The 25,543-nt window shown below is 45.1% G+C and overlaps 2 protein-coding genes across 4 annotated transcripts; both read left to right on the top strand.

Annotated features, from left to right (window-relative positions):
* The first annotated feature begins 1,073 nt into the window (after positions 1–1,073).
* On the top strand, positions 1,074–12,446 carry LOC129710949 (uncharacterized). Its single transcript, XM_055658253.1, has 2 exons — positions 1,074–1,107; positions 9,787–12,446. Exons 1-2 carry the CDS (start codon positions 1,074–1,076, stop codon positions 12,444–12,446), a joined length of 2,694 nt encoding a protein of 897 aa, XP_055514228.1.
* Positions 11,939–25,240, top strand: LOC129711374 (ATP-dependent DNA helicase PIF1-like). Of its 3 annotated transcripts, none has more exons than XM_055658993.1 (4): positions 11,939–15,727; positions 15,842–16,027; positions 16,195–16,311; positions 23,418–25,240. In XM_055658993.1, the coding sequence occupies exon 1, from the start codon at positions 12,725–12,727 to the stop codon at positions 14,816–14,818; it is 2,094 nt and encodes a 697-aa protein (XP_055514968.1). In that variant the 5' UTR covers positions 11,939–12,724; the 3' UTR covers positions 14,819–15,727; positions 15,842–16,027; positions 16,195–16,311; positions 23,418–25,240. The 3 variants fall into 3 exon arrangements, with proteins under 3 accessions (XP_055514968.1, XP_055514969.1, XP_055514967.1); XM_055658994.1 differs by having other exon boundaries at positions 16,195–16,318; XM_055658992.1 differs by lacking the exon at positions 23,418–25,240 and having other exon boundaries at positions 16,195–16,647.
* The last annotated feature ends 303 nt before the right edge of the window (positions 25,241–25,543 follow it).

Genomic DNA, 25,543 nt, shown 5'->3' with positions numbered 1-25,543 from the left:
GCAGAAGGTTAAGGGGGGACTTGATAGAGGTCTTTAAAGTAATGAGAGGGATAGACAGAGTTGATGTGGACAAGCTTTTCCCTTTGAGAATAGGGAAGATTCAAACAAGAGGACATGACTTCAGAATTAAGGGACAGAAGTTTATGGGTAACATGAGGGGGAACTTCATTACTCAGAGAGTGGTAGCGGTGTGGAATGAGCTTCCAGTTGAAGTGGTGTCGGCAGGTTCGTTGGTATCATTTAAAAATAAATTGTAGAGGCATATGGATGAGAAGGGAATGGAGGGTTATGGTATGAGTGCAGGCAGGTGGGACTAAGGGAAAAAAGTTGTTCGGCAGAGACTTGTAGGGCCGAGATGGGCTGTTTCCGTCCTGTAATTGTTATATGGTTATATGGTTATATGGTTACACCAGTCTGGAGCAAGCTAAAGCCTATCACGAATTGCATGATGAACACATTCGCGGGGTTGAAGATGGCCTGAATGACCACAGTGACAGACTGGCAAGCGCAGAAACTGCTATAGCTGCATTACAGAGTGAAAACACACTCCTGAAATTGAAGTTAGATGACCTCGAGAACCGGTCGCGGAGATGCAACCTAAGGGTGGTCAGGATTCCTGAAAATATGGAAGGCTCAGACCCTGTTAAATTTATAACTGAGTTCTTTGAAGAAGTGCTAGGGGCGGATTTCTTCCCAAGACCTCTTATGCTTTCGTGTGCCCATCGAATTGGACCTACACCAACAGACGTCCTGAATATCAAGCCATCTAAGCCAAGAGTGTTCCTGGTTCTCTTTCATTACTTCCAGGATAAACATCGTATCATCACCAAATGGAGGCAGGAGCTGTTCTTCCGAGGGCACCGGGTGTTTTATTTATGAGGACTTCAGCGTGGAGCTGGGGATAAAACGTGCAACTGTTAGGGAAATAAAATCCCTGCTTTACAATAAAGGGGTTCGGTTTGGCCTCCAGTATCCTGCCCGGCTCCAGGTCACTCATGAAGGTAAAAAGCACTATTGCAATACACCAGAGACTGCCAAAAAATTTTACTACTCGCGCTGGGGAGGTGACAGCCATGAAGAACAATGACCTTTTAGGATATCCATGCGGTATTGGCACGGCCTCCTGCGGCGGTGATCTTTGGAAGTTTTGTTTATTCTTCAGTTTAATTTGTGGAATTCGACTGAGCTGAACTGCAATGCTACATATTTTGGGTAGTGATTCGAGGACTCTTAGTCAGCAAAATGTAAATGTCTATTTGGGATACAATTTTCACTTCCTTCTTTCTCGTAATGCTTTGATTGTCCAGGGTTATCTTTAGCCTATCTATCTATCTATCTATCTATCTATCTATCTATCTATCTATCTATCTATCTATCTATCTATCTATCTATCTATCTATCTATCTATCTATCTATCTATCTATCTATCTATCTATCTATCTATCTATCTATCTACTTTTAAAACTCTGGCCCCATCCGACCGCCTGCAGTACGGATCCGCTCCTCATTACATCTTGTCGTGTTTATGTACACTTTTTTAATCAAATCCTTCACCCCCCCCCCCACCACCTCAATATTTCAAAAAAAGAAACTGGCTTCTCACCCATAGAAGCAGCACCAGCCCCAGCCCCCTGGTGAATGTTCGTGTGATGTCACAATGCCCGATGCTCACAGATGTCCAATCGGAATGGATTCATTTACATATGCCTTTGCAGGAGCCACAGCCCCGGTGAACGTTCCATCGTGTGATGTCACAATGCCCAATGTTCAAATACATTGTTGCCATAGAGAACGCTCAGCGATTATTCAAATTCTTCACTAACTGTCATTCCGAGATGAGGAAAACATTTTTCACACAGATAGTGGTGAGTCTGTGGAATTCTCTGCCACAGAAGGTAGTGAGGCCAGTTCATTGGCTATATTTAAGAGGGAGTTAGATGTGGCCCTTGTGGCTAAAGGGATCAGGGGGTATGGAGAGAAGGCAGGTACAGGATACTGAGTTGGATGATCAGCCATGATCATATTGAATGGTGTTGCAGGCTAGAAGGGCCAAATGGCCTACTCCTGCTCTTAATTCCTATGTTTCTCTGTTTCGCTCTCCTCACCCCTCTCCCTCTCCCTCTCCCACCCTCCCTCTCCCTCTCCCACCCATCCCTCTCTCCCCCGCCCCCTTCCCCTACCACTCTGTTCATCTTCCACCAGTCCCTCTACCCCTCCCTCCCCACTCCACCCCTCTCCACTTACCCCACCCCTCTCCCTCCCTCACCCCTCTTTCTACCCCCTCCCTGTCACACCCTTTCCCCTGCCCCTCTGTCCCTCTTCCACCACTCCCGCTACCCCCTCCCTCCTTGCCCACGCTTCCACTTCTCTCCTCCTTCTCTCCTCCCCCTCTCCCTCTCCTCACCCCTCTCCCTCTCCTCTCTCCCCCACCCCTTCCCTCCTCCCCCCCCTCCCTCTCTCCCCCCCCCCCCTTCCCCTCTGTCCCTCTTCCACCACTCCCCCTACCCCTCCCTCTCCCTCCACTTCTCTCCCCTTACCCCCCCCCCTACCCCTACCCCTCTCCCCCTCTTCCACCCCTGTCACCCTCTCCCTCCCCACCCCTTCTCTACTCCTACCCCTCTCCCCTCTTCCACCACTCCCCCCTGTCCTCCCCTCTTCCACCACTCCTGCTACCCCTCTCCCCCCTCCCTCCCTCCCTCCCTCCCTCCCCACTCTTCCACTTCTCTCCCCCCCTCCCCCACCCACACTCTTTCCCCTGTCTCCCCCCACCCCTCTCCCCCTCCCATCCCACTTTCCCCCCTCCCTCCACACTCTCTGCCCCCTCTCCGTCCTCATTCCCTTACCGTGCACAGTCTCTGCCTTTAAGAAGGAACTACATATGCTGGAAAATCAATGGTCGACATAAAAAAAGGTGGATAAACACAGCGGGTGCGGCAGCATCAATGGAGCAAATTGAATGGTCAACGTTTTTGGCCGAAACCCTTCTTCCGGGTTGTGGCCAAAAATGTTGTCCTTTTCCTTCGGTCCATAGATGCTGCTGCACCCGCTGAGTTTATCCAGCTTTTTTGTTGTTGTTCCAGCCTCTCTCTCTCTCTCTCTCTCTCTCTCTCTCTCTCTCTCTCCCTTCTCTCTCTCTCCCTCTCTCTTTCTCCTCTCTCTCCCTCCCTTCTCTCTCTCTCTCCCTTCTCTCTCCCTCCCTTCCCTCTCTCTCCCTCCCTCTCTCTCTCTCCCCCTCTCTTCCCCCTCCCCTCCCCCCCCCCCTCTCCACCCTCCTCCTCCCCTTCCCCACACAATATTTTTTGTGGGGGCGGGTCCACAGTGCGTGTGACTGTTTGTGGAGGCAGCCACGCACTCTCCATTCAAGAAGATGCTCATCTGTTTGTGGAGGCGCGTGCTTAGTATGTGACCAAAGATCTTATAGCGGAGCTCTACGCTACAGGATCTTTGTGTGTGATGACACACGCTCCCCCCCCCCCCCCCCCCCCCCCCCCCCCCCCCCCCCCTTGGTGCAGGAGGCGCGCGCAGCATCTGAACGTTCAGCGATTGTTCAAATTCTTCACTAACCGTCATTCTGACTTTGCTTTTGAAGAGAAAAGTCCTGAATTGCATTTGTCTGATGCAGGAAGATTGTTCCCGATGTTGGGGAAGTCCAGGACAAGCGGGACACAGTTTAAGGATAAAGGTGAAATCCTTTAGTACTGAGATGAGGAAAACATTTTTCACAAAGATAGTGGTGAGTCTCTGGAACTCTCTGCCACAGAAGGTAGTTGAGGCCAGTTCATTGGCTATATTTAAGAGGGAGTTAGATGTGGCCCGTGTGGGTAAAGGGATCAGGGGGTATGGAGAGAAGGCAGGTACAGGATACTGAGTTGGATGATCAGCCATGATCATATTGAATGGTTGTGCAGGCTCAAAGGTCCGAATGGCCTACTCCTGCACTTAATTTCTATGTTTCCCTCTCCCCACCCCTCTCCCTCTCCCACCGATCTCTCTCCCCCACCCCCCTTCCCTCGCTACTGCCACCCCCTTCCCCCTACCCCTCTGTCCCTCTTTCACCACTCCCCCTACCCCTCCCTCCCCACTCTTCCACTTCTGTCCCCTTACCCCACGCCTCTCCCCCCCCCCAGACCTCTCTCTTCCCCTCCCCATCCCTCTCTCCCCCCCCCCCTCCCCTCTCTACCCCACCCCCTTCCCTCTCTCCCCCCACCCCATCCCCTACCCCTCTGTCCCTCTTCCACCCCCCCCCCCATCCCTCCCTCTTCTACCACTCCCTACTACCCCTCTACCCCCTCCCTCCCTCCCTCCCCACTCTTTCACTTCTCTTCCACTCTTTCACTTCTCTCCCACTCTCTCCTCCCCCTCTCCTCACCCCTCTCCCATCCCTCTATCTCCCACCCCCCCTTCCCTGTCTACCCCCACCCCCTTCCCTCTCTCCCCCCCCCCCCCCTTCCCCTATCCCTCTGTTCCTCTTCCATCACTCCCGCTACCCCTCTCCACCTCCCTCCCCACGCTTCCACTTCTCTCCCCTTCCCCTCCACTCTCCCCCCGACTCTTTCCCCCTCTTTCCTCCCACACACTCTCCCCCATCCCTCCCCCCCTCCCCCCCCCCCCCCCCACATCTCTCTCCCCATCTTTCACCCCCTACCTGCTCTCCTTTCCCTCCCAAATCTATCCCGTTTCCCGTCCTCCTCCCCCCCCCCCCCCCCCCCCCCGCAAACGCTGTTGGGGAAACAGACCCAACGGGTCTGCACTTGGTCTAGTTAATATATAAAACTGTGTGCCTGTCACCTGCCGTCCATCCGTCCGGCTGCCGGCTGCCTTTCTTCGTTTTAATTTGTTCCATCGTGTGATGTCACAATGCCCAATGTTCACATATGTCCAATCGGAATGGATCCATTTACATATGCCTTTGCAGGAGCTCCAGCCCATGGTGAACGTTCCATTGTGTGATGTCACAATGCCCAATGCTCAAAGACATTCTTGCCATAGAGAGAGTACAGAGAAGGTTCACCAGACTGATTCCTGAGATGTCAGGACTTTCATATGAAGAAAGACTGGATAGACTCGGCTTGTACTCGCTAGATTTTAGAAGATTGAGGGGGGATCTTATAGAAACCGATGTTGGGGAAGTTCAGAACAAGGGGTCACAGTTTAAGGATAAGGGGGAAATCTTCTAGGACCGAGATGAGAAAAACATTTTACACACAGAGAGTGGTGAATCTCTGGAATTCACTGCCACAGAAGGTAGTTGAGGCCTGTTCATTGGCTATATTTAAGAGGGGGTTAGATGTGGCCCTTGTGGCTAAAGGGATCAGAGGGTGTGGAGAGAAGGCAGGTACAGGATACTGAGTTGGATGATCAGCCATGATCATATTGACTGGAGGTGCAGGCTCGAAGGTCCGAATGGCCTACTCCTGCACCTGATTTTTATGTTTCTAAGTTTCCCTCTTCTCACCCCGCTCCCTCTCCCACCCATCCCTCTCACCCCCACCCTCCTTCACTCTCTACCCTACCCCTTCCCTCTCTCCCCCGCACCCTTTCCCCCTACCCCTCTGTCCCTCTTCCACCACTCCCCCTACCCCTCCCTCCCCACTCTTCCACTTCTCTCCCTCGCCCCACCCCTCTCTCTCTCTCCCCCTCCCTCTCCCCCCCTCCCTCCCCTCTCCCAGCCCCGGTGAACGTTCCATCGTGTGATGTCACAATGCCCAATGTTCAAATACATTGTTGCCATATTGGGAGTACAGAGAATAGGCTGTGGGCCGAGGAGCTTTATTCAGCAGTTTCGTGACCCAAGTCACCAAACTACATGAAATTGTCTCATATTGCGTAAAAATATTTATATAAATCACCCCTGAAACTCGATATGAAGAAGACTTGCACATTTTTATTAAATTAGAGAAAACCGGAAAAATGTCGGGGATTTTTTAGTCCAATGAAAGCACGTTTGACATTGAGTTGTCTGCCAGTTGGCCAATCACGCGCTTTGTTTCAGGCAAGCACACAAAATGGCTGAGGGGGCTTCACAGATGCCTGTTTTACTGGAGATTCCGGTGTGTTGTTCTGTAGAATAAATGTCATGGAAACTTGCAGCAGGTTCATTTTATTTAGTGGGAAAAGCATAAAAAAGGCTGATGAAAGTGCTGCGAAGTGGATTAAAGTGCAAGAAAGCAAAGTCCCTAATTTTCACTCACTCACTCACTCATTCATTCATGAAATTGAGGGCCTAAACTATAACACGGTCAATTAAACATTGTCACTAATGCCAGCCTGTTGTACAGTAATAAGTCTTTAACAAATAATCTCGAAGCTGCCTGCGAAAACTTTCCGGGAAAAAGTGCTCCGATCGCGGAACTTAGGTACTCGCGGTAAATAGTGATCGATATCCCTCCGTTTTTCTCCCGTTATCAGGGTCTGAAAACGAGCAGACGACCGCTACAGATGGCACTATGTACAGCCACCCCCCCTCACCCCTGCCCGCCCGCGGAGATGATCCTCGGCTCCACGATCACGAATCGGCCGCTTATTAATTGAGACCGCGGCTTCAATTTACCGCTACAAAACGCTGGCATTAGTGACAATGTTTAATTTACTGTAGTAGCTTAGACCCCCCACTCCATCCACACTCTTCCCCCTCTCCCTCCTCATTCCCTTACCGTGCACAGTCTCTGTCTTTAAGAAGGAACTACAAATTCTGGAAAATCGAAGGTAGACATAAAAAAAGCTGAATAAAACTCAGCGGGTGCGGCAGCATCTATGGAGCAAATTGAATGGTCACCGTTGGCCGAAACCCGGAAGAAGGCACCCGCTGAGTTTATCCAGCTTTTTTGTTGTTGTACCAACCTCTCTCTCTCTCTCTCTCTCTCTCTGCCCTTCTTTCTTCTCTCGACTCATGCATGCCCGCTCCCACCCCCCCCCCCTTCACCTCTCTCCCCCTCTTCTCCCCCTCTCCCTCTCCCTCCCCCCCCCTCTCCCCCCCTCCCTCCTCACATAATATTTTTTGTGGGGGCGGGTCCACGCGCTCTCCATTCAAGAAGTCCAGTGTGTGTGACTGTTTGTGGAGGCGGCCACGCGCTCTCCATTCAAGAAGACGCTCATCTGTTTGTGGAGGCGCGAGCTTAGTGTGTGACCAAAGATCTTATAGTGGAGCTCTCCACTACAAGATCTTTGTGTGTGACGACACACGCCCCCCCCCCCCCCCCCTTGGTGCAGGAGGCGCGCACAGAATCTTGAACGCTCAGCGATTGTTTGAATTCTTCACTAACCGTCGTTCTGTCTTTGCTTGTGAAGAGAAAAGTCCTGAATTGCATTTGTCTGATGATAATAATCAGCTTTATTTTTATTGGATTGAATTTATTTGTTTCTCATTTACCTGATCATTATAAATCTAAAAAAGTGTATTTAATTTAAAAGATTATTTTTTTTAAATTAACATTTTATTGCATTTCATTGTTATTTTCTTTATTTTTATTACATTGAATTTTCTCATTTAACTGTCCATTATAAATCTTCAAGAGTGCATTTCATTTTTAACATTAACATTTTATTGTTAAATTCTTTATTTGTTTTTCATTGAATTGAATTATTTCTCACTTAACATTACTTTTTAACACTAATAATTTCAACTCCCCTCCCTCCCTCATTTTTTTTATTTTTGATTGACGTTTAAATGCCGTTTTTTAAAATAAATTTTCTGTCCTTTCATTGACAGCTTAGATTCTAAATCATTGCTTTTTCACTTTGTCAACGCTTAATTTTTTTTGATGTTTTAAAAATATAGTTTAAAAAAAACTTTTCTAACGTTAAATTTTCCCCATTTGTTACATCTTTACCATATAACCATATAACCATATAACAATTACAGCACGGAGACAGGCCATCTCGGCCCTACAAGTCCGTGCCGAACACATTTCTTTTCTCCTTAGTCCCACCTGCCTGCACTCATACCATAACCCTCCATTCCCTTCTCATCCATATGCCTATCCAATTTATTTTTAAATGATACCAATGAACCTGCCTCCACCACTTCTACTGGAAGCTCATTCCACACCGCTACCACTCTCTGAGTAAAGAAGTTCCCCCTCATATTACCCCTAAACTTCTGTCCCTTAATTCTGAAGTCATGTCCTCTTGTTTGAATCTTCCCTGTTCTCAAAGGGAAAAGCTTGTCCACATCAACTCTGTCTATCCCTCTCATCATTTTAAAGACCTCTATCAGGTCACCCCTTAACCTTCTGCGCTCCAGAGAATAAAGACCCAACTTATTCAACCTATCTCTGTAACTTAGTTGTTGAAACCCAGGCAACATTCTAGTAAATCTCCTCTGTACTCTCTCTATTTTGTTGACATCCTTCCTATAATTGGGCGACCAAAATTGTACACCATACTCCAGATTTGGTCTCACCAATGCCTTGTATAATTTTAACATTACATCCCAGCTTCTATACTCAATGCTCTGATTTATAAAGGCTAGCATATCAAAAGCTTTCTTTACCACCCTATCTATATGAGATTCCACCTTCAAGGAACTATACACGGTTATACCCAGATCCCTCTGTTCAACTGTATTCTTCAATTCCCTACCATTTACATGTACGTCCTATTTTGATTTGTCCTGCCAAGGTGTAGCACCTCACATTTATCAGCATTAAACTCCATCTGCCATCTTTCAGCCCATTTTTCCAAATGGCCTAAATCACTCTGTAGACTTTGGAAATCCTCTTCATTATCCACAACACCCCCTATCTTGGTATCATCTGCATACTTACTAATCCAATTTGCCACACCTTCATCCAGATCATTGATGTACATGACAAACAACAAAGGACCCAACACAGATCCCTGAGGCACCCCACTAGTCACCTGCCTCCAACCCGATAAACAGCCATCCACCATTACCCTCTGGCTTCTCCCATTCAGCCACTGTTGAATCCATCTTGCTATTCCTGCATTTATACCCAACAGTTGAACCTTCTTAACCAACCTTCCATGAGGAACCTTGTCAAAGGCCTTACTAAAGTCCATTTAGACAACATCCACTGCTTTACCCTTGTCAATTTCCCTAGTAACCTCTTCAAAAAATTCAAGAAGATTAGTCAAACATGACCTTCCAGGCACAAATCCATGATGACTGTTCCTAATCAGACCCTGTTTATCTAGATGCTTATATATATTATCTCTAAGTATCTTTTCCATTAATTTGCCCACCACTGAAGTCAAACTAACAGGTCTATAATTGCTAGGTTTACTCTTAGACCCCTTTTTAAACAATGGAACAACATGCGCAGTACGCCAATCCTCGGGGACTATTCCCGTTTCCAATTTTGAAATTTCTGAATTCTTAACAATTGTCTCTAATTCTTAAAGACAACATTTCATTTCATAGACAGCATTTTTTTGGTTTTTAATTGACGTTTAAATTGACAACATATTTAAAAAACATTTCATTGTAATTGACAACAGGTTTCATTGTGATTGATTTCATTCTAGAGGAAAGGCTCCATTTTCAAGAAATTGATCTGTTTTCATTGACAACTGAGATTTCAAAACAATTTCTTTGTGATTTATTTCATTTGATCTGAAAGCTACTATTTTGAATAAATTCATCTGTCATCATTGATAACTGAGAGTGTGTTTGGGTTTTTTTTAATTCGGAAAAATTCCATCTTGAAAAACTTAATCCAGTCTTCATTGCCAACTGAGATTCTGTTTTCAAATCATGCCAAGAGGAAGGAATAAACATACAGGGCGGTCGTGTGATGAGAAAATGAGACATCAAGAAGTAATGAGGAGGAGAAAAGAACAACACTCAGCAAGAAAGAACACAACATCTCCGAGGTAATCCAGAAATAAACAAGGAGAGAAGGGCACAACAGACACAGCCAGAAACATCTCACTGTCTCCAAGATAGTCAGAATACACAGCGGGAGAGAAGTGCACATGAGACAAACCAGGAGAGAAGGGCACAAGAGACACAGCCTGAAACATCTCACTGTCTCCAAGATAGTCAGGATACACAGCGGGAGAGAAGTGCACATGAGACGAACCAGGAGAGAAGGGCACAAGAGACACAGCCTGAAACATCTCAGTGTCTACAAGATAGACAGGGGAGACAGCGGGAGAGAAGTGCACATGAGATGCAGCAAAAAACAACTCAACGTCTCAGAGAAAAATGTGAGAGGAAGGAGGAGAGAAGGAATAAGGAGACACAGCCAGAAAGAACTCAACGTCTCAGAAATCAACGAGAGAGGGAGCAAGAGAGAAGAACTCAAGAGACAGAGCCAGAAAGAAGGCAACGCCTCAGAAATAGACGAGAGAGGGAGCAGGAGAGAAGGACTCGAGAGACAGAGCAAGAAAGAAGTCAACATGTCAGAAATAAAGGAGAGAGGGAGCAGGAGAGAAGAACTCAAGAGACAGAGCCAGAAAGAAGGCAACGCCTCAGAAATAGACGAGAGAGGGAGCAGGAGAGAAGGACTCGAGAGACAGAGCAAGAAAGAAGTCAACATGTCAGAAATAAAGGAGAGAGGGAGCAGGAGAGAAGAACTCAAGAGACAGAGCCAGAAAAAAGTCAGCGTCTCAGAAATAAACGAGAGAGGGAGCAGGAGAGAAGAACTCAAGAAATGCAACAAGAAACAACTCAACATCTTGAGGAACATCAAGAAAGAATACAAATGAGAAGGGATTCAGAGATGGGAGATGAAAGAACTAGAAGGCTGGATGAACAACGAAATGCACGACATATAAGGAGAAATATTAATGCTGATGTTGGTCAAATGACCAATGTTTGCCTTCATTGTCGAGCTAAACACTTCTCAGCAGAAACAACCAACTTTTGCTGCATGAAGGGTAAGGTCAACATTGCTCCTCTGAAAACACTCCCGAATGCACTCCTTAATTTGTATACAGGTGACACGCCACAAGCACATGAGTTCCAAAAGAATATTAGACAATACAATTGTCTCTTTCAATTCACGTCATTTGGTGCCAAGGAAGTGGTGTCACATGGATGGAATCCTTCAGTGATCATTCAAGGCCAGATTCATCATTTCATTGGTTCTTTGATGCCTGACCAAGATCAACAAAGTAAATTCTTACAAATCTATTTCATGGACCCGCAAGATAGCATTGGGTTGCGAATGAGTATACTCCAAGATGCTGGTATTCAAAGGGACACTGTTGAAATGCTTGAAAACATGATAAGACTAAACAACCCTTACATTCATTCACTTGTGATGGCGATGGAAAGAATTAGAGATTTACCGGAGGCATCAATCGTTATTGATCCCAATTATCGGCCACCTTTCCAACATGAACGGAGGTTTAACACGCAAACTGCAAATGAAGTTGCCGTCATCATAGCAAGCAGTAATGAGCCTGTGGCAACATCACACCACATTGTCTTGAGAAGAAGAGGAAGAGGAGGAGCAGAAGGAGGTCTGCAAATCATTTCAGAGTCCCATAGGTCTTATGACAGTTTTCAATACATCCTTTTCTTTCCACTTGGTGATGACGGATGGCATTCACAACTCCAAATGAGTACCGGCAGAAAATTGACACTAATGCAATATTATGCATATAGGATCATGAATCGTGACAATGAATTCAACCAGCTTTTGAGAGGAGGAGGACTCTTCCAACAATACCTTGTAGATATGGCGGCTAAAATGGAAGGTGATAGACTGAATTATTTTCGCATGAATCAGGTATCGTTGAGGTCAACGACGTACAAAGGACTGACGGATGCATTACATGATGATGATGACTTGGAAAACATTGGAAGGCGCATCGTCCTCTCTTCAACATTTGTCGGTGGTCCCAGATATATGATGGGACGATGCCAGGACGCCATGATGTATGTTCGGAAGTATGGTACTGCTGCATTCTTCATTACAATGACCTGCAATCCAAATTGGAGCGAGATTCGACAGTGCCTCTTTCCAAATCAGCAGCCGTCTGATAGACCGGAATTAATAGCAAGAGTATTCGAGCTGAAAAGAAAAATATTCATGAAGACCGTCACTGGACCAGATGGCTTCTTTGGAAACTGTATTGCTTTCATCTTGACTATGGAATATCAGAAGAGAGGCCTGCCTCATTTCCATTGTCTGCTTTGGCTTGATGAAGCGAGTAAGCCAAGACCTCAACAATATGAAAGATTTGTGCAAGCTGAAATTCCAGACCCACAAGCAGATCCTGAGCTGCATAAATTGGTACTCAAGCACATGATCCATGGACCGTTCTGCAAGGCCACATCTCGATGTTGGAAGGAAGGAAGATGCACCAAGAGATTCCCAAAGCCATTTGTCGAAAGCACAATGTATGGCGATGATTCGTATCCTCTGTGCAGGAGAAGATCTCCCGCAATGGGAGGATTTCAGGGACATCAAGAAGGACGTTCTTTCAGACTATTACTTCTAATTGGGTTGTGCCCTATAATGCAGAACTATTGAAGGCTTTCAAATGTCACCTCAACGTCGAAATATGCTGCTCTGTACAGTCAATCAAATACGTCATCAAGTACACCTTGAAGGGATGTGATCAGGCAGCTTTTGGAATTAACGTAAATGACAAGATTAAACAGTACCAGACTGGCAGATACATTGGTCCTTCAGAGGCAGGGGCATCAGTCCTTGGATTTCTTACTCATGAGAGACACCCCCCTGTCATTCAACTTGATGTACATCTACCAGACCAACAACAAGTATTTTTTGATGCTGCTCAGCAAGGGATGAATGATGGAATTGTGAGAACCACTTTGACTGAATTTGTTCGATTGAGTTCTGAAGATCCGTTTGTAAGAACACTATTGTACGTTGATGAACCTCGATTTTATACATGGAACAGCAAGAGATGGCAAAGAAGGAAGGTTGGGAAGAGTGTGGAATACTTCCCAGGTATTTTTGAAGTCAACGTTCTTGGAAGAATACATGTCATTTCTCCAAAACTAGGTGACCTCTTCTACATGAGACTGCTTCTGCATCACGTGAAAGGACCAGTGTCTTTCGAGTCCTTGAAGACACATAATGGAGTAATTCTTCCTTCCTTCAAAGACGTCTGCAGAGAAAGAGGTTTGTTGGAAGCTGACGACCATTGGCAACAAACAATGGAAGATGCTGAAGTGACAAGACTCCCCAGGGCAATCAGGGATTTGTTTGTTGTTCTGCTGACAAATACTGACATCAACGATCCTCTACAATTATGGGATCGCTTCAAGAATTGCATGTCTGAGGATTACCTTGAAAGCGAGCGAAGAAGAAAAAGTGATCAGAATATCACAATAGATGACAGACATCATGATCAGGCTCTCTTTTATATTCAGGACAAGCTTGAGAATTGCAACACCACAATGGAAATTTTTTCCTTGCCCCGACCAAGAAATGAAAGGATGGACATTGATGGTGAAAATTTTGATTTACTTAATGAATTGAATTACAATAGATCAGAACAACAGCGATTTGTTGATGAGAATGAGCCTCTGCTGAATGCTGAGCAGAGAGAAGTTTATGACCATGTGTGCGACTACTTGCAGAGGGATCTATCTTCAATAATTTTCATTGACTCACCAGGAGGAACAGGAAAAACATTTATCATAAATTTGATCCTCTCCACGGTTAGAGCTCAAGGTCAAATTGCCATTGCTGTAGCATCGTCTGGTATCGCAGCAACATTAATGCCTGGTGGAAGAACTGCACATTCACGATTCAAGATACCTATCCATGTGACGGAGGATTCAACGTGCAACATCAACAGCAACTCTAAAACAGGAGATTTCTTCAGGAGAGTGAAGCTCATTGTTTGGGATGAGTGTCCAATGATTAGGAGGGAGTGCTTTGAAGCGGTGGACAGAACTCTTCAAGATGTATGCCGCAAAAAGGATCATTTTGGCGGAATTTTTACCATTTGTTGTGGTGATTTTAGACAACTCCTTCCTGTAGTGAAGATGGGAAGTGATATTGATGTTCAAAACGCCTGCATCAAGACATCGTACTTGTGGCGGACTTTCACAAAGTTTGAATTGAAGAGAAATATGCGATTGAGCGAAGGAAAGGGCGAGTATTCTAAATTTTTGTTAGATGTAGGAGAGGACAAGATTGCAAAGAATGAAGACAATGAAATTAACATTCCAGAAGACATGGTTCTCTCAGCAAGAACACTGGATGACTGCATTGATTATATCTATCCAGCATTTGACCACCCTGCAACATTATTCTCTAACAATTGTATCTTGGTTCCTCACAATGATACGATGAGAAGAATCAATTCTGCGTGTGTCAGACGCTTCCCTGGAACCATGAGGGAGTACTATTCTTTCAATTCTGTCACTGACGGAACAAATTCAACTCACTTCCCAACGGAATTTCTCGATTCAGTCGAGATCTGTGGATTACCACCACACAAATTGGAGTTGAAGAAAGGATCTCCAATTGTTTTAATCAGAAACTTGCAACCCCCAAAGCTATGCAATGGAACGAGGTTGATTGTAGAACAGCTACACAATAATCTCATAGTTGCTAGAATCAACATGGGGGCCTACAAAGAAGAGATTGTTCTAATTCCTAGGATGAAGATCAATTTGTCAGAAGATGAAAACATTCCCATTAGGCGGAGCCAATTCCCTATTCTGTCGAGTTTTGCGATGACAATTCATAAGGCACAAGGACAAACCATGGAGAAGGTCTTGCTATACCTTGAGAAACCAGTATTTCAACATGGCCAACTATATGTAGCTCTTAGCAGAGGAAAGGTGAAGGAACAAGTAAAAGTGTTCCTGAAGGATGGGACATCAACCAGGAATGTTGTAATTAAACAAATGCTTTGTTGAGAAATGACTGCTGCATTAAGCGCTCAAATTTTCCTCAAGTCAATGAAAGAACGCAAAACTGAAGGCAAAAAGCGATGCAGGAAGGAACCGAATGTCCAGAGTTTCGACACTTTTGATTATTGCTCCTCAGTTCAACAAGGGATGTTTAACACAGGAATCACATTTCTGCACACAAAAGTTTAAAATGCTGCCTCAGAAAAAGCTTCAAGGCCACATTAAGTGACATGTAAAATCTTACCAGTTGTATTTGATTTTTGGATAGAAAGTTGCTGGAGCTGTTCTCATGCTTCACGATAAAGCTTGCAGATGAATTATTTGCTGCAAGATATAAAACTACAGGCTTGCACATCTAGGGTATATGTATCAGGTACAGTTCAATTGTTGAGTCAATTATTGAGTAAATGATGATTGCCGAGATATTGATGTTTGAGGATTTGTTGTTGGTATGACATTGCGTATCAAGGTTGTGTGGTTAATTTCTGCCTTGTAGGAAATTATTGTTACCTTTTCTGTTGTTTGACATGAGTGTTACTTTCCACTTTGGTCTATTATCGAGTTATTTTGTTTGTAAGGATTGACTGCATTTTCTCAGGAGTTGCAGTGGAATTGAAATTTCTGTAACCATCAGTGAAAATCAACTTCAGATCTTAAGATGGATGAAAGGTCAGTATTTGAAATTATTTCGGACCCGTGCATTGTTTTTTTTTATCCTTGATACAAATTTACTTTAGTTTTATCAGAATGCCCTAATACCATTCAAATGCTGCCTTTTTGTCTAGAGCTGTCACTGTCGCCTCATTTCTGGATCCGAGATATTTAGACTGAACGTCTTTGGGATCTGTGACAAATAAATGAGGACAGTAGGGAACAAGCAACACAACAAGAAATTGATAGAAAATACCGAAATTGGTATATGATACAAAATCTCTTTTTTTATTTGTATGTTGATGGATTGACAGATAGAATTTTATAAATATCTACATTGTAATACATATCTCCTTTTTTTAAATTCATGCCCAGAAGCAGGAGCAAAGAAGTTGCAGGATGGTCAATGGACACTGTAAAGAGATGTTGAGAAGCAGTATGGATCAGAAGTGACCAAGAGACAGAACAAGAAAGGACTGAACCTCTTGAGGAGCTTCAAAAATTAATGGAAGTTTGCATGGAACAAGAGACACAACAATAAGCTTCCAAATTACATACAAAATGGTACATAATTGTGTAATGTTTTTTTTAAAATTATAGGTAAATGCATTTATATATATAATTGTCTTAAGAAGTTTATAAATGTCTACAATAGATGAAATTACCTTTACAAGTTTATGAATATCTACACCGTAATAAATATCTTTCACTTTTTTTTACATCATGCAAAGAGATGGGACAATCGAGTTGCTGGATGTTCAAGGAACAACACAAAGCAACGTTGAGAAGCAGTAATGAGCAGAACGGCACAAGAGACGAGAGGAAGTTGCCAAGATACAGCAAGATCGGTATATGGTAGTACAATGTTTATAGAAGTTTATAAATATCTACAAAAGATAAAATTGTCCTTTTTATTCATATGTTATTGGCTTCATAGAAGGAATGAACAACAAGAAATAACGTTAGAAATTTCTCAAAAAAAAGGAATTCAAGACAAAAGTAGAGAACAGCCGTGACAAGAGAAACAATGTCTCCGCCCCCCCCCGCCCCCTCCAATATTTCAAAAAATACTGGCATTTCACCCATAGAATCAGCCCCAGCCCAGCCCCTGGTGAACGTTCCATTGTGTGATTTCACAATGTCCAATGCTCAAAGACATTGTTGCCATAGAGGGAGTACAGAGAAGATTCACCAGACTAATTCCTGGGATGTCAGGACCTTCATATGAAGAAAGACTAGATAGACTTGGCTTGTACTTGCTAGAATTTAGAAGATTGAGGGCAGATCTTATAGAAACTTACAAAATTCATAAGGGTTTGGACAGGCTAGATGCAGGAAGATTGTTCCGGATGTTGGGGAAGTCCAGAACAAGGGATCACAGTTTAAGGATAAAGGGGGAAATCCTTTAGGACCAAGATGAGAAAAACATTTTTCTCCCAGAGAGTGGCGAATCTCTGGAATTCACTGCCACAGAAGGTAGTTGAGGCATGTTCATTGGCTATATTTAAGAGGGAGTTAGATGTGGCCCTTGTGGCTAAAGGGGTCAGGGGTTATGGAGAGAAGGCAGGTACAGGATACTGAGTTAGATGATCAGCTATGATCATATTGAATGGTGGTGCAGGCTCGAAGGGCCGAATGGCCTACTCCTGCACTTAATTTCTATGTTTCTATGTTTCCCTCTCCTCACCCCTCTCCCTCTCCCAACCATCCCTCTCTCCTCCACCCCATTCTTTCTCTACCCCACCCCCTCTCTACCCCACCCCCTCTTCTGTCCCTCTTCCACCCTCCCCCTACCTCTCCCTCCCCTCCGTCCCCACTCATCCTCACCCCCCCCCCCTCTCCCTTCGCCACCCCTCTCTCTCCCCCCCTCCCTCCCCTCTCCCCCCCCCCCCTTCCCCTACCCCTCTGACCCTCTTCCACCACTCCTCCTTCCCCTCCCCCTCCCTTTGCACTATTCCACACTCTCCCACCCTCCCCCTCCCTCTCTCCCTACCTACTCTTTCCCCTCTCTCCACTACGCTCTTCCTCTCCCTCCACACTCTTCCCCTCCCTCCCTCCCCATCCCTCCCCCACACCTCTCTCCCCCCCCCCACACCTCCTCCTCCACCCCCTCTCCCTCTCTTCGCCACTCTCCCTCCTCGCTCCCCTCTCTCCAACACTCACTCACTCCCGGACTCCTGGAGAATCACTCATTCATTCATGAAATTGAGTGCCTAAACATTCCTCTCTCCCACTCACCTTCCCTCTCCCGCACCCCTCTACCCCATCTCCCTCATCTCCTCCCTCTGCCCCTCCCCCACACCTCTCTCCCCTCTCCCCATCCCTCTCTCCTCCCTCACCCCTCTTCCCTCTCCCTCTCCTCCCCTCCCACCATCATCCCTTTCTCCCCCTTTCCTCCCATCCCTCTCTCCCCTCTCTCCCACCCCCTCTCACCCCTCGCCCACCCCGCCCCCTCCCCTCTCTCCCCCCCCTCCCCCTCCTGCCCCCATCCCCAACACTCTCTCCCCCCCCCACACCCATTCACTCTCCCCCGCACCCCCTCCATCTCTCCCCCTGCCCCTTACCCTTGGCCCTCTTCCACCACCCCCCTACCGCTCTCCCCCTCTCTCCCCCCGACTCTACCCCTTCTCTCTGCCTTACCCCCCCCCCCTATCTCCCCCCCTCCCCTCCCCCCCGATCCCCTCTCTCCTCCACCCCGTGCCCTACCCCTACCCCTCTGTCCCTCTTGCACCTCTCCCCCTCTCCGCCTCCCTCCCTCGCGCTTCCACCACTCCCCCTACACCTCTCCCCCTCCCCTCCCCATTCTTCCACTATCTCCCCCCCCCCCCCCATCCCCCCCTCCCCACTCTACCCCCCTCTCTCCCCTCCCTCTCTCCTCCTCCCTCCACACTCTCCCCCTCTCCCCCTCCCTCCACGTTCTTCCCCTTGCCCTCCCCCCCTCCCTCCCCCTCCCTCCTCCTCCCCCTCCCTCTCCTCTCACCCCCCCCCCACCCTCTTTCCCCCCCCCCCCCCCCTTCTCTCAACCCCTCCCCTCCCGCACCCATCGCTCCTCCTCCCTTTCCCTCTCTCCCCTCTCCTCCCCCACCCACCCCTCTCTCCCCTCCTCTCCCCCCCCCCCCCCAACGTCCATCCCTCTCCGCCCTCTCCCTCTCCCCCCCACCTCTCCCTCCAACTCATCTCTGCCTCTTCCAGCACTCTTCCTACCCCTCTGCTCCTACTCCGCACTCTTACCCTCCCCTCTCCCTCACCACTATTTCCCCTCTCTCCCCCCCCCCTACCCCTCTCCCTCCCATCACACTCTTCCCCCCCTCCTCCCACTCTTCCGCTCCCTCCACACTCTTTCCCCCTCTCCCCTTCCCCTTCTCACTCCTCCTCCACCCTTCCTCCCTCCCGTTCCCCAACCCTTCTCCCCCCTACCCCCCACCTCACTCTCATCCTCCCCTCCCCCCTCCCTCACCCCCCTCCTCTCTCCCCCCCCTCTCTCCCCCCCTCCTCTCCCTACCCCCCTCTCTCCCCCCCTCTCCCCCCCCCTCCTCCTCACCCCCTCTCTCCCCCCCTATTCACCCATCTCCTTCCCCCCCCCTTCCCCTCTCTCTCTTGCACCACTCCCCCCTACCCCCCCCCCCCTTCGTTTCCTCCCCACTAAACTCCCACTGCCCACTCTCCACCCCCCCCCATCCCCCTCTCACTCCGACTCAGATTCAATTTTACTTGTCATTGTCAGTGTACAGTACAGAGACAACCAAATGCATTAACATCTACTCCCCCTACTCCGCTTTGCTCTCCCTCCCAAATCTCTCCCATTTCCTCCTCCCCCTCTCCCCTCCCTCCCCCCCCCGTCTCCCCCGCCCCTCCTCCGGCCCCTGTGTGTTTGGGGGGGGGTTAGTTTGAGTGTGATGCCGCAGTCCCCCCCCCGCAAACGCGCATTGGGGAAACAGACCCAACGGGTCTGCACTTGGACTAGTATATCTTAAAAGTAGAATAAATGACTGTACAACTTTCAAAGAAGGGAGCCACCCTCAATTGGATCAAAAATTTTAGTTAGGGAACACTTTGGAAGTTTTTTGTTTTGTAATGCCTGCGATCATCCTCAGTCGGGGAAGAAGATCTAGGTTTTTGGGGGTGACATTTTTTTGTTGTTGTTATTATAAGGGGATGAAGGAAAGGTTTTGGGGTAATGGCAGCTCATTCTTTGATTGTTACAAATGCATTCGACTTTCTTTTTTTTTGCTTTTTTTCTCTTCTTTTTTTTTTCTCCCCCCCCCCCCCCCCCCCCATTGTGGGCTCTCACATGTAGCCTTCACGTGGTTCTGGATGGCAGACGCTGTATGTATATTTTAATCATATTTTGAAATATGGCTAATAGTGATATTGATGGAGGCAATCCTGTGAGGTTTATATCTTGGAATATAAAGGGGCTTAATGGTCCGGTTAAAAGAGCTAAATTTTTTTCTCACCTAAAACAACTGAAAACAGATGTACTACTTTTACAGGAGACTCACTTAAGACTGCAAGATTATAATAGACTGCGTTAAACGTGGGTTAGTCAGATTTTTCACTCCAGATTTAATAGTAGGTCCAGGGGTGTGGCAATATTAATCAACAAAAGAATACAGTTTACACCGTCTGACATAGTCAGTGACCCTAATGGCCGGTTTATTATAGTTTCCGGGTGTCATTTTCAAAATCCTGTTGTTTTAGTGAATGTTTATGCCCCTAATTGGGATGATGTTCACTTTGCAAATAAGGTTCTGTCATTAATACCCAATCTGAACACGCACCAGCTAATTTTTTCGGGAGACCTGAACTGTGCTATTAATCCACTGGTTGATAGGTCTAGTTCTAAGGGGACACCTTCTGGTATGGCAAAGACCTTCTCACTGTTCATGTAACAAAATGGTTAGGTGGATAACTGGAGATTTCTGAACCCAACTGCTAGACAATTCTCTTTTTTTTCTCATGTTCACCATTCTTTTTCCAGAATAGACTATTTTTTTTATAGACAGCCCCTTCATTCCTAGGGTTAAGAAAATTGAATATACCGCTATAGTAATATCAGATCACTCACCTGTGATACTGGACCTAGGCTTTCCTTTAAATATTAAAGAACGACCTCTTTGGAAACTCAACCCCCTTTTGCTTTCCAATGAGAAATGTTGCAGTTTTGTATCAGCTAACATAGACACATTCCTTGAAATTAATAAAACTGAGTCCGTATCCTGCTCTTTAATTTGGGAAACTTTAAAAGCCTACTTAAAAGGTCAAATCATATCTTATACTTCATACGCCAATAAAGAACGCAAGAAGGAAATGGAAACCATGTTAAAATCCATCTTGACCCTGGATAGGCAATATTCTGAAGCACCCACCACCCAATTATACAAAAGCCGTGCTGATTTACAAACGAAATTCAATCTTTTATCTACTAATCAAACAGAACAACTAATTCTCCGGACTCGTGGTCTTTAATATGAATATGGTGATAAGGCGAGCCGGCTTATGGCTCACCAACTGAAGCGTCAATCCGCGTCACGGCTTATTCCTCAGATAAGAGACTTACACCAAGACATAACAAGCAATCCAAAATAACTAAACAATACTTTCACAGTCTTTTATTCTTCTCTTTACACCTCAGAATTCCCCTTTGATACTATGAATATGGAAACTTTCTTAGACGATTTGGAAATACCCACTCTGGAATTAGAAGACGCAGAAAATCTAGACCAACCCCTTGGTCAGGAAGAGATTAATAATGCCATTATGGCGATGCAGGGCGGTAAAACCCCGGGCCCTGACGGCTACCCATTAGAATTTTATAAGAAATTTAAGGATGAGCTCACACCTGTTCTTTTAGAAATGTTTCAAGAATCTTTGGAAAAAGGTTCATTCCCCCCCACTCTTTCACAGGCTTCTATTTCACTTCTTCTTAAAAAAGACAAGGATCCGACTCAATGTGGACCATACCGCCCCATCTCACTTTTGAATGTAGATGTAAACATTTTGGCGAAGGCGCTGGCTTGCCGTTTAGATGCCAACTTCACAAAATAATCTCAGAAGATCAAACAGGTTTCATTAAAAATCGTCATTCCTTTTCTAATATCCGCCGATTGGCCAGTGTGGTCTATTCGCCCACTGCTTCTCCGCGCCCAGAGGCTGTTATCTCTTTGGACATGGAGATGGCATTCGATCGAGTGGAGTGGCCATATTTGTTCAGAATCTTGGAGAGATTTGGATTTGGCAAAATATTTGTAGCCTGGGTTAAGCCATTATATCATTCACCCTTAGCATGTGTACAGACAAATTATTTGCGATCTGATTATTTTCAATTAACCCGTGGCACTCGTCAAGGCTACCCATTGTCTCTGCTTCTTTTTGGGATTGCAATTGTGCCCCTCTCTATTGCACTTAGGTCAACTACATTATTCCAGAGCATTAGGAGAGGAAACAGGGAACATCGTGTGTCTCTATATGCCGACGACCTTCTTCTTTATGTGAGTGACCCTACAGCCAGTGGCCCTGCAATTGTGTCCTTGTTGGATCAGTTTGGGACTTTTTACGGCTATAAACTAAACCTCCAAAAAAGCAAATGCTTTCCCATCAACCTAGCCCTACAGATCCAACAGGAAACCCTGCCCTTTCCCATATCTCAAGAAGGTTTTGTATATTTAGGAATACACATCACCCACTTTTTCTCATCCCTGTTTGCAGCTAACTACATGCCTCAAGTTAGCCAAATGAAGGCTGACTTTGAGAGATGGCGTAGACTGCTACTCACTATGGCTGGGAGAGTGCAGTCAGTGAAGATGACTGTACTTCCCAGATTTCTTTACTTGTTCCAATGTTTGCCGGTTTTCCTACCCAGGTCATTTTTTAACTCAGTTAACCAATCTATAACCTCCTTTATATGAGGTAACAAGGTTCCAAGGGTCAATAAGTGCACTCTCCAAAGTAGGTGGACTGGGCTTTCCTAGCTTTATTGATTATTACTGGGCATCCAATATCCAAAAGATATTATTCTGGCTCCACCGACCAGATACAGACTGGTGTCTGCTTGAATCACAATCCTGTTACTCCTCGCCTCTCCCAGCTTTAGTATATTCCTCCCTGCCATTGAAACCCCCTAGATTTACATCCAACCCTGTCGTACTATCCACCATCAAAATTTTTAACCAATTTCGTTGCCATTATAAGCTTACATCAGCTTCAGTTCTGGGTCCCATTCATGGTAACCATTTATTCCCCCCCTCTACACTTGACTCAACCTTTCGACAATGGGGTTTGAATGGTCTTATGTGCATTAAGGATTTATACACTAACAACATATTTGATAGTTTCGACTACCTACACAAAAAACATGACCTCCCACATAATCATTTCTTTAAATATCTTCAGGTTCGCCACTTTGGCATGAAAACATTTCCTTCTTTTCCTGATCTCTCTCCTGTCACAGTGTTGGATAAACTCACTCTTACCTTTGCAAATAAAGGACTGATCTCTGCAGTATATTCTCAATTGATGTATTTGGGAGATCAACACCTGAACAAAGTTAAAGCTAGGTGGGAGGATGACCTTGGTATGGATCTGTCTGAGGAATGCTGGACAGAAGCGCTGAAAAAAGTCCACTCCTCGTCATCATGTGCTAGATTCGGGCTCATACAATTTAAAGTTTTACACAGGGTTCATTTAAGCAAAGCCAGGCTTGCTAACATATATCCAGGGACGGACGCTGGCTGTGACAGGTGCTCGTTATCTCCAGCCAATCTAGCTCGTGCATTCTGGTCTTGCCCCAAACTTGTTAACTACTGGCAGTAATTTTTAAAACCATCAGTGAAATCCTTGGGATGACAGTGAGACCTTGCCCGCTTGTAGCTGTATTTGGTGTAACAGATAAAACCTTGGGTTTACATACAACCCAGTCTGATATCATTACATTTACATCACTTTTGGCCCGTAGGAGAATCTTGCTGGTCTGGAAATCTACCACTCCTCCATCGGCTGCTGCTTGGCTGGAAGATGTCATTTTTTTTTTAAGGTTAGAAAAGATTAAATTCACATTGAGGGGGTCTGTAAAAAAGTTTTATTTGAAATGGGAACCCTTTTTATCATACTTTGAGGGTCTAAAGGAACTACCTATTGACTGAGGGCACTTGACAGTAAGTGGGGATCTGCCTTTATTCTGTTTTGTTACTTTATTATTGTTAAAAAGTGCATTTGATTTTGTGATATATTTGGATTGTGAAAAAATAAGGTGCCAGGGGGTGTTTAGGGAGGATGGGTTAGGGTTATTTTGTTTATATTATTATTATTTATAAAAAACAAAATGGAGGAAAATGTAATGCCATACATCAGATGTATTGTGAATTTATTTATTTATTTTTTTCCCTTCAATAAAAAACTATTAATTGAAAATGCAAAAGTGTTTTTGGTATGAAAATGCAAAAGTTTTCTTTGGTTTCAGAATGAAAAAGTTGCCTTACATAATTGAAAAGTTGGTTTGAGAATGCTGAAGTTGCTTTATCTAATTGAAATGTTGGTTTGAGAATGCTAAAGTTGCCTTGCCGAAATGCAAAGTTAGTTTGAAAATGCTAATGTTGCCTTGCCAAAATAAAGTCGGTTTGAGAATGCTTAAGTTGCCTTACCTAATTGAAAATGTGGTTTGAGAATGCTAAAGTTGCCTTGTCTAATTGAAAAGTTGGTTTGAGAATGCTAAAGTTGCCTTGCCTAATTGAAAAGTTGGTTTGAGAATGTGAATGTTGCCTTGCCTAATTGAAAAGTTGGTTTGAGAATGCTAAAGTTGCCTTGCCTAATTGAAAAGTTGGTTTGAGAATTCTAAAGTAAACTTGCCTAATTAAAAAGTTGGTTTGTGAACGCATTGCATAATCGAAAAGTTTGTTTGAGAATGCGAATGTTGCCTTGCCTAATTGAAAAGTTGGTTTGAGAATGCTAAATATGCCTTGCCTAATTGAAAAGTTGGTTTGAGAATGCGTTGCCTGATAGAAAAGTTGGTTTGAGAATGCCTTGCCTAATTGAAAAGTTGGTTTGTGAATGCAAGCGTAGCCTTGCCTAATTGAAAAGTTGGTTTGAGAGTGCTCAAGTTGTCTTGCCTAGTTGGAAAGTTGGTGTGACAATGCTAAAGTTGCCTTGCCTAATTGAAATGATGAGAAGTTGGTTTGAGAATCAAAAGTTGCCTTGCTTAATTCAAATGTTGATTTGAGAATGCTAAAGTTGCCTTGCCTAAATGAAAAGTTGGATTGAGAATGTTAAAGTTGCCATGCCTAGTTGTAATTTGGATTTGAGAGTGTCTTGTCTAATTGAAAAGATGGTTTGAGAATGCCTTGCCTAATTGCAATGTTGTTTTGAGAATGCTAAAATTGCCTTGCAAAAATGAAAAGTTGATTTGAGAATGCAAAAGGTGCCTTGCCTAATTAAAAAGTTGGTTTGTGAATGCCTTGCCTAATTGAAAAGTTGGTATGAGAATGCTAAAGTTGCCTTGCCCAATTGGAAAGTTGGTTTCAGAATGCTAATTATGCGCTGCCTAATTGAAAAGTTGATTTGAGAATTCTAAAGTTGCCTTGCCTAATTAAAAAGTTGGTTTGTGAATGCCTTGCCTAAATGAAAATTTGGTTTGAGAATGCTAAAGTTGCCTTGCCTAATTAAAAAATTGGTTTGAGAATGCTAGTTTTCTTGCCTAATTTAAAAGTTGATTTGAGAATGCCTTGCCTAATTGAAAAGTTGATTTGAGAATGCCTTGCCTAATAGAAAAGTTGTTTTGAGAATGCTAAAAAAGTTGTTTTGAGAATGCTAAAGTTGCCTTGCCTAATTGAAAAATTTGTTTGAGAATGCAAACGTTGCCATGCCTAATTGAAAAGTTGGTTTCAGAATGCCTTGCCTAATTGAAAAGTTTGTTTGAGAATGCTGACGTTGCCTTGCCGAATTGATAAGTTTGTTTTTCCATTCAAAATGGCCTACTCCTCATTCTCAAACTGTGGCCCCTGGTTCTGGACTCCCCCAACATCAAGAACATGTTTCCTGCCTCTAGTGTGTCCAAGCCCTTCACAATCCTATATGTTTCAATGACAT

Source organism: Leucoraja erinacea, chromosome 29 (genome assembly GCF_028641065.1).
Source record: "Leucoraja erinacea ecotype New England chromosome 29, Leri_hhj_1, whole genome shotgun sequence".
Lineage (NCBI taxonomy): Eukaryota > Metazoa > Chordata > Chondrichthyes > Rajiformes > Rajidae > Leucoraja > Leucoraja erinaceus.
This window is presented reverse-complemented; position numbering and strand designations above follow the sequence as displayed.

Coding starts and splice junctions, on each gene's coding strand:
- LOC129710949 (XM_055658253.1), top strand. CDS start 1,074: ATGAAGAACAATGACCTTTTAGGATATCCATGCG. Junction 1,108..9,786: donor CCTTTTAGGATATCCATGCG/GTATTGGCACGG, acceptor AGAAGTAATGAG/GAGGAGAAAAGAACAACACT.
- LOC129711374 (XM_055658993.1), top strand. CDS start 12,725: ATGAATGATGGAATTGTGAGAACCACTTTGACTGAATTTGTTCGATTG.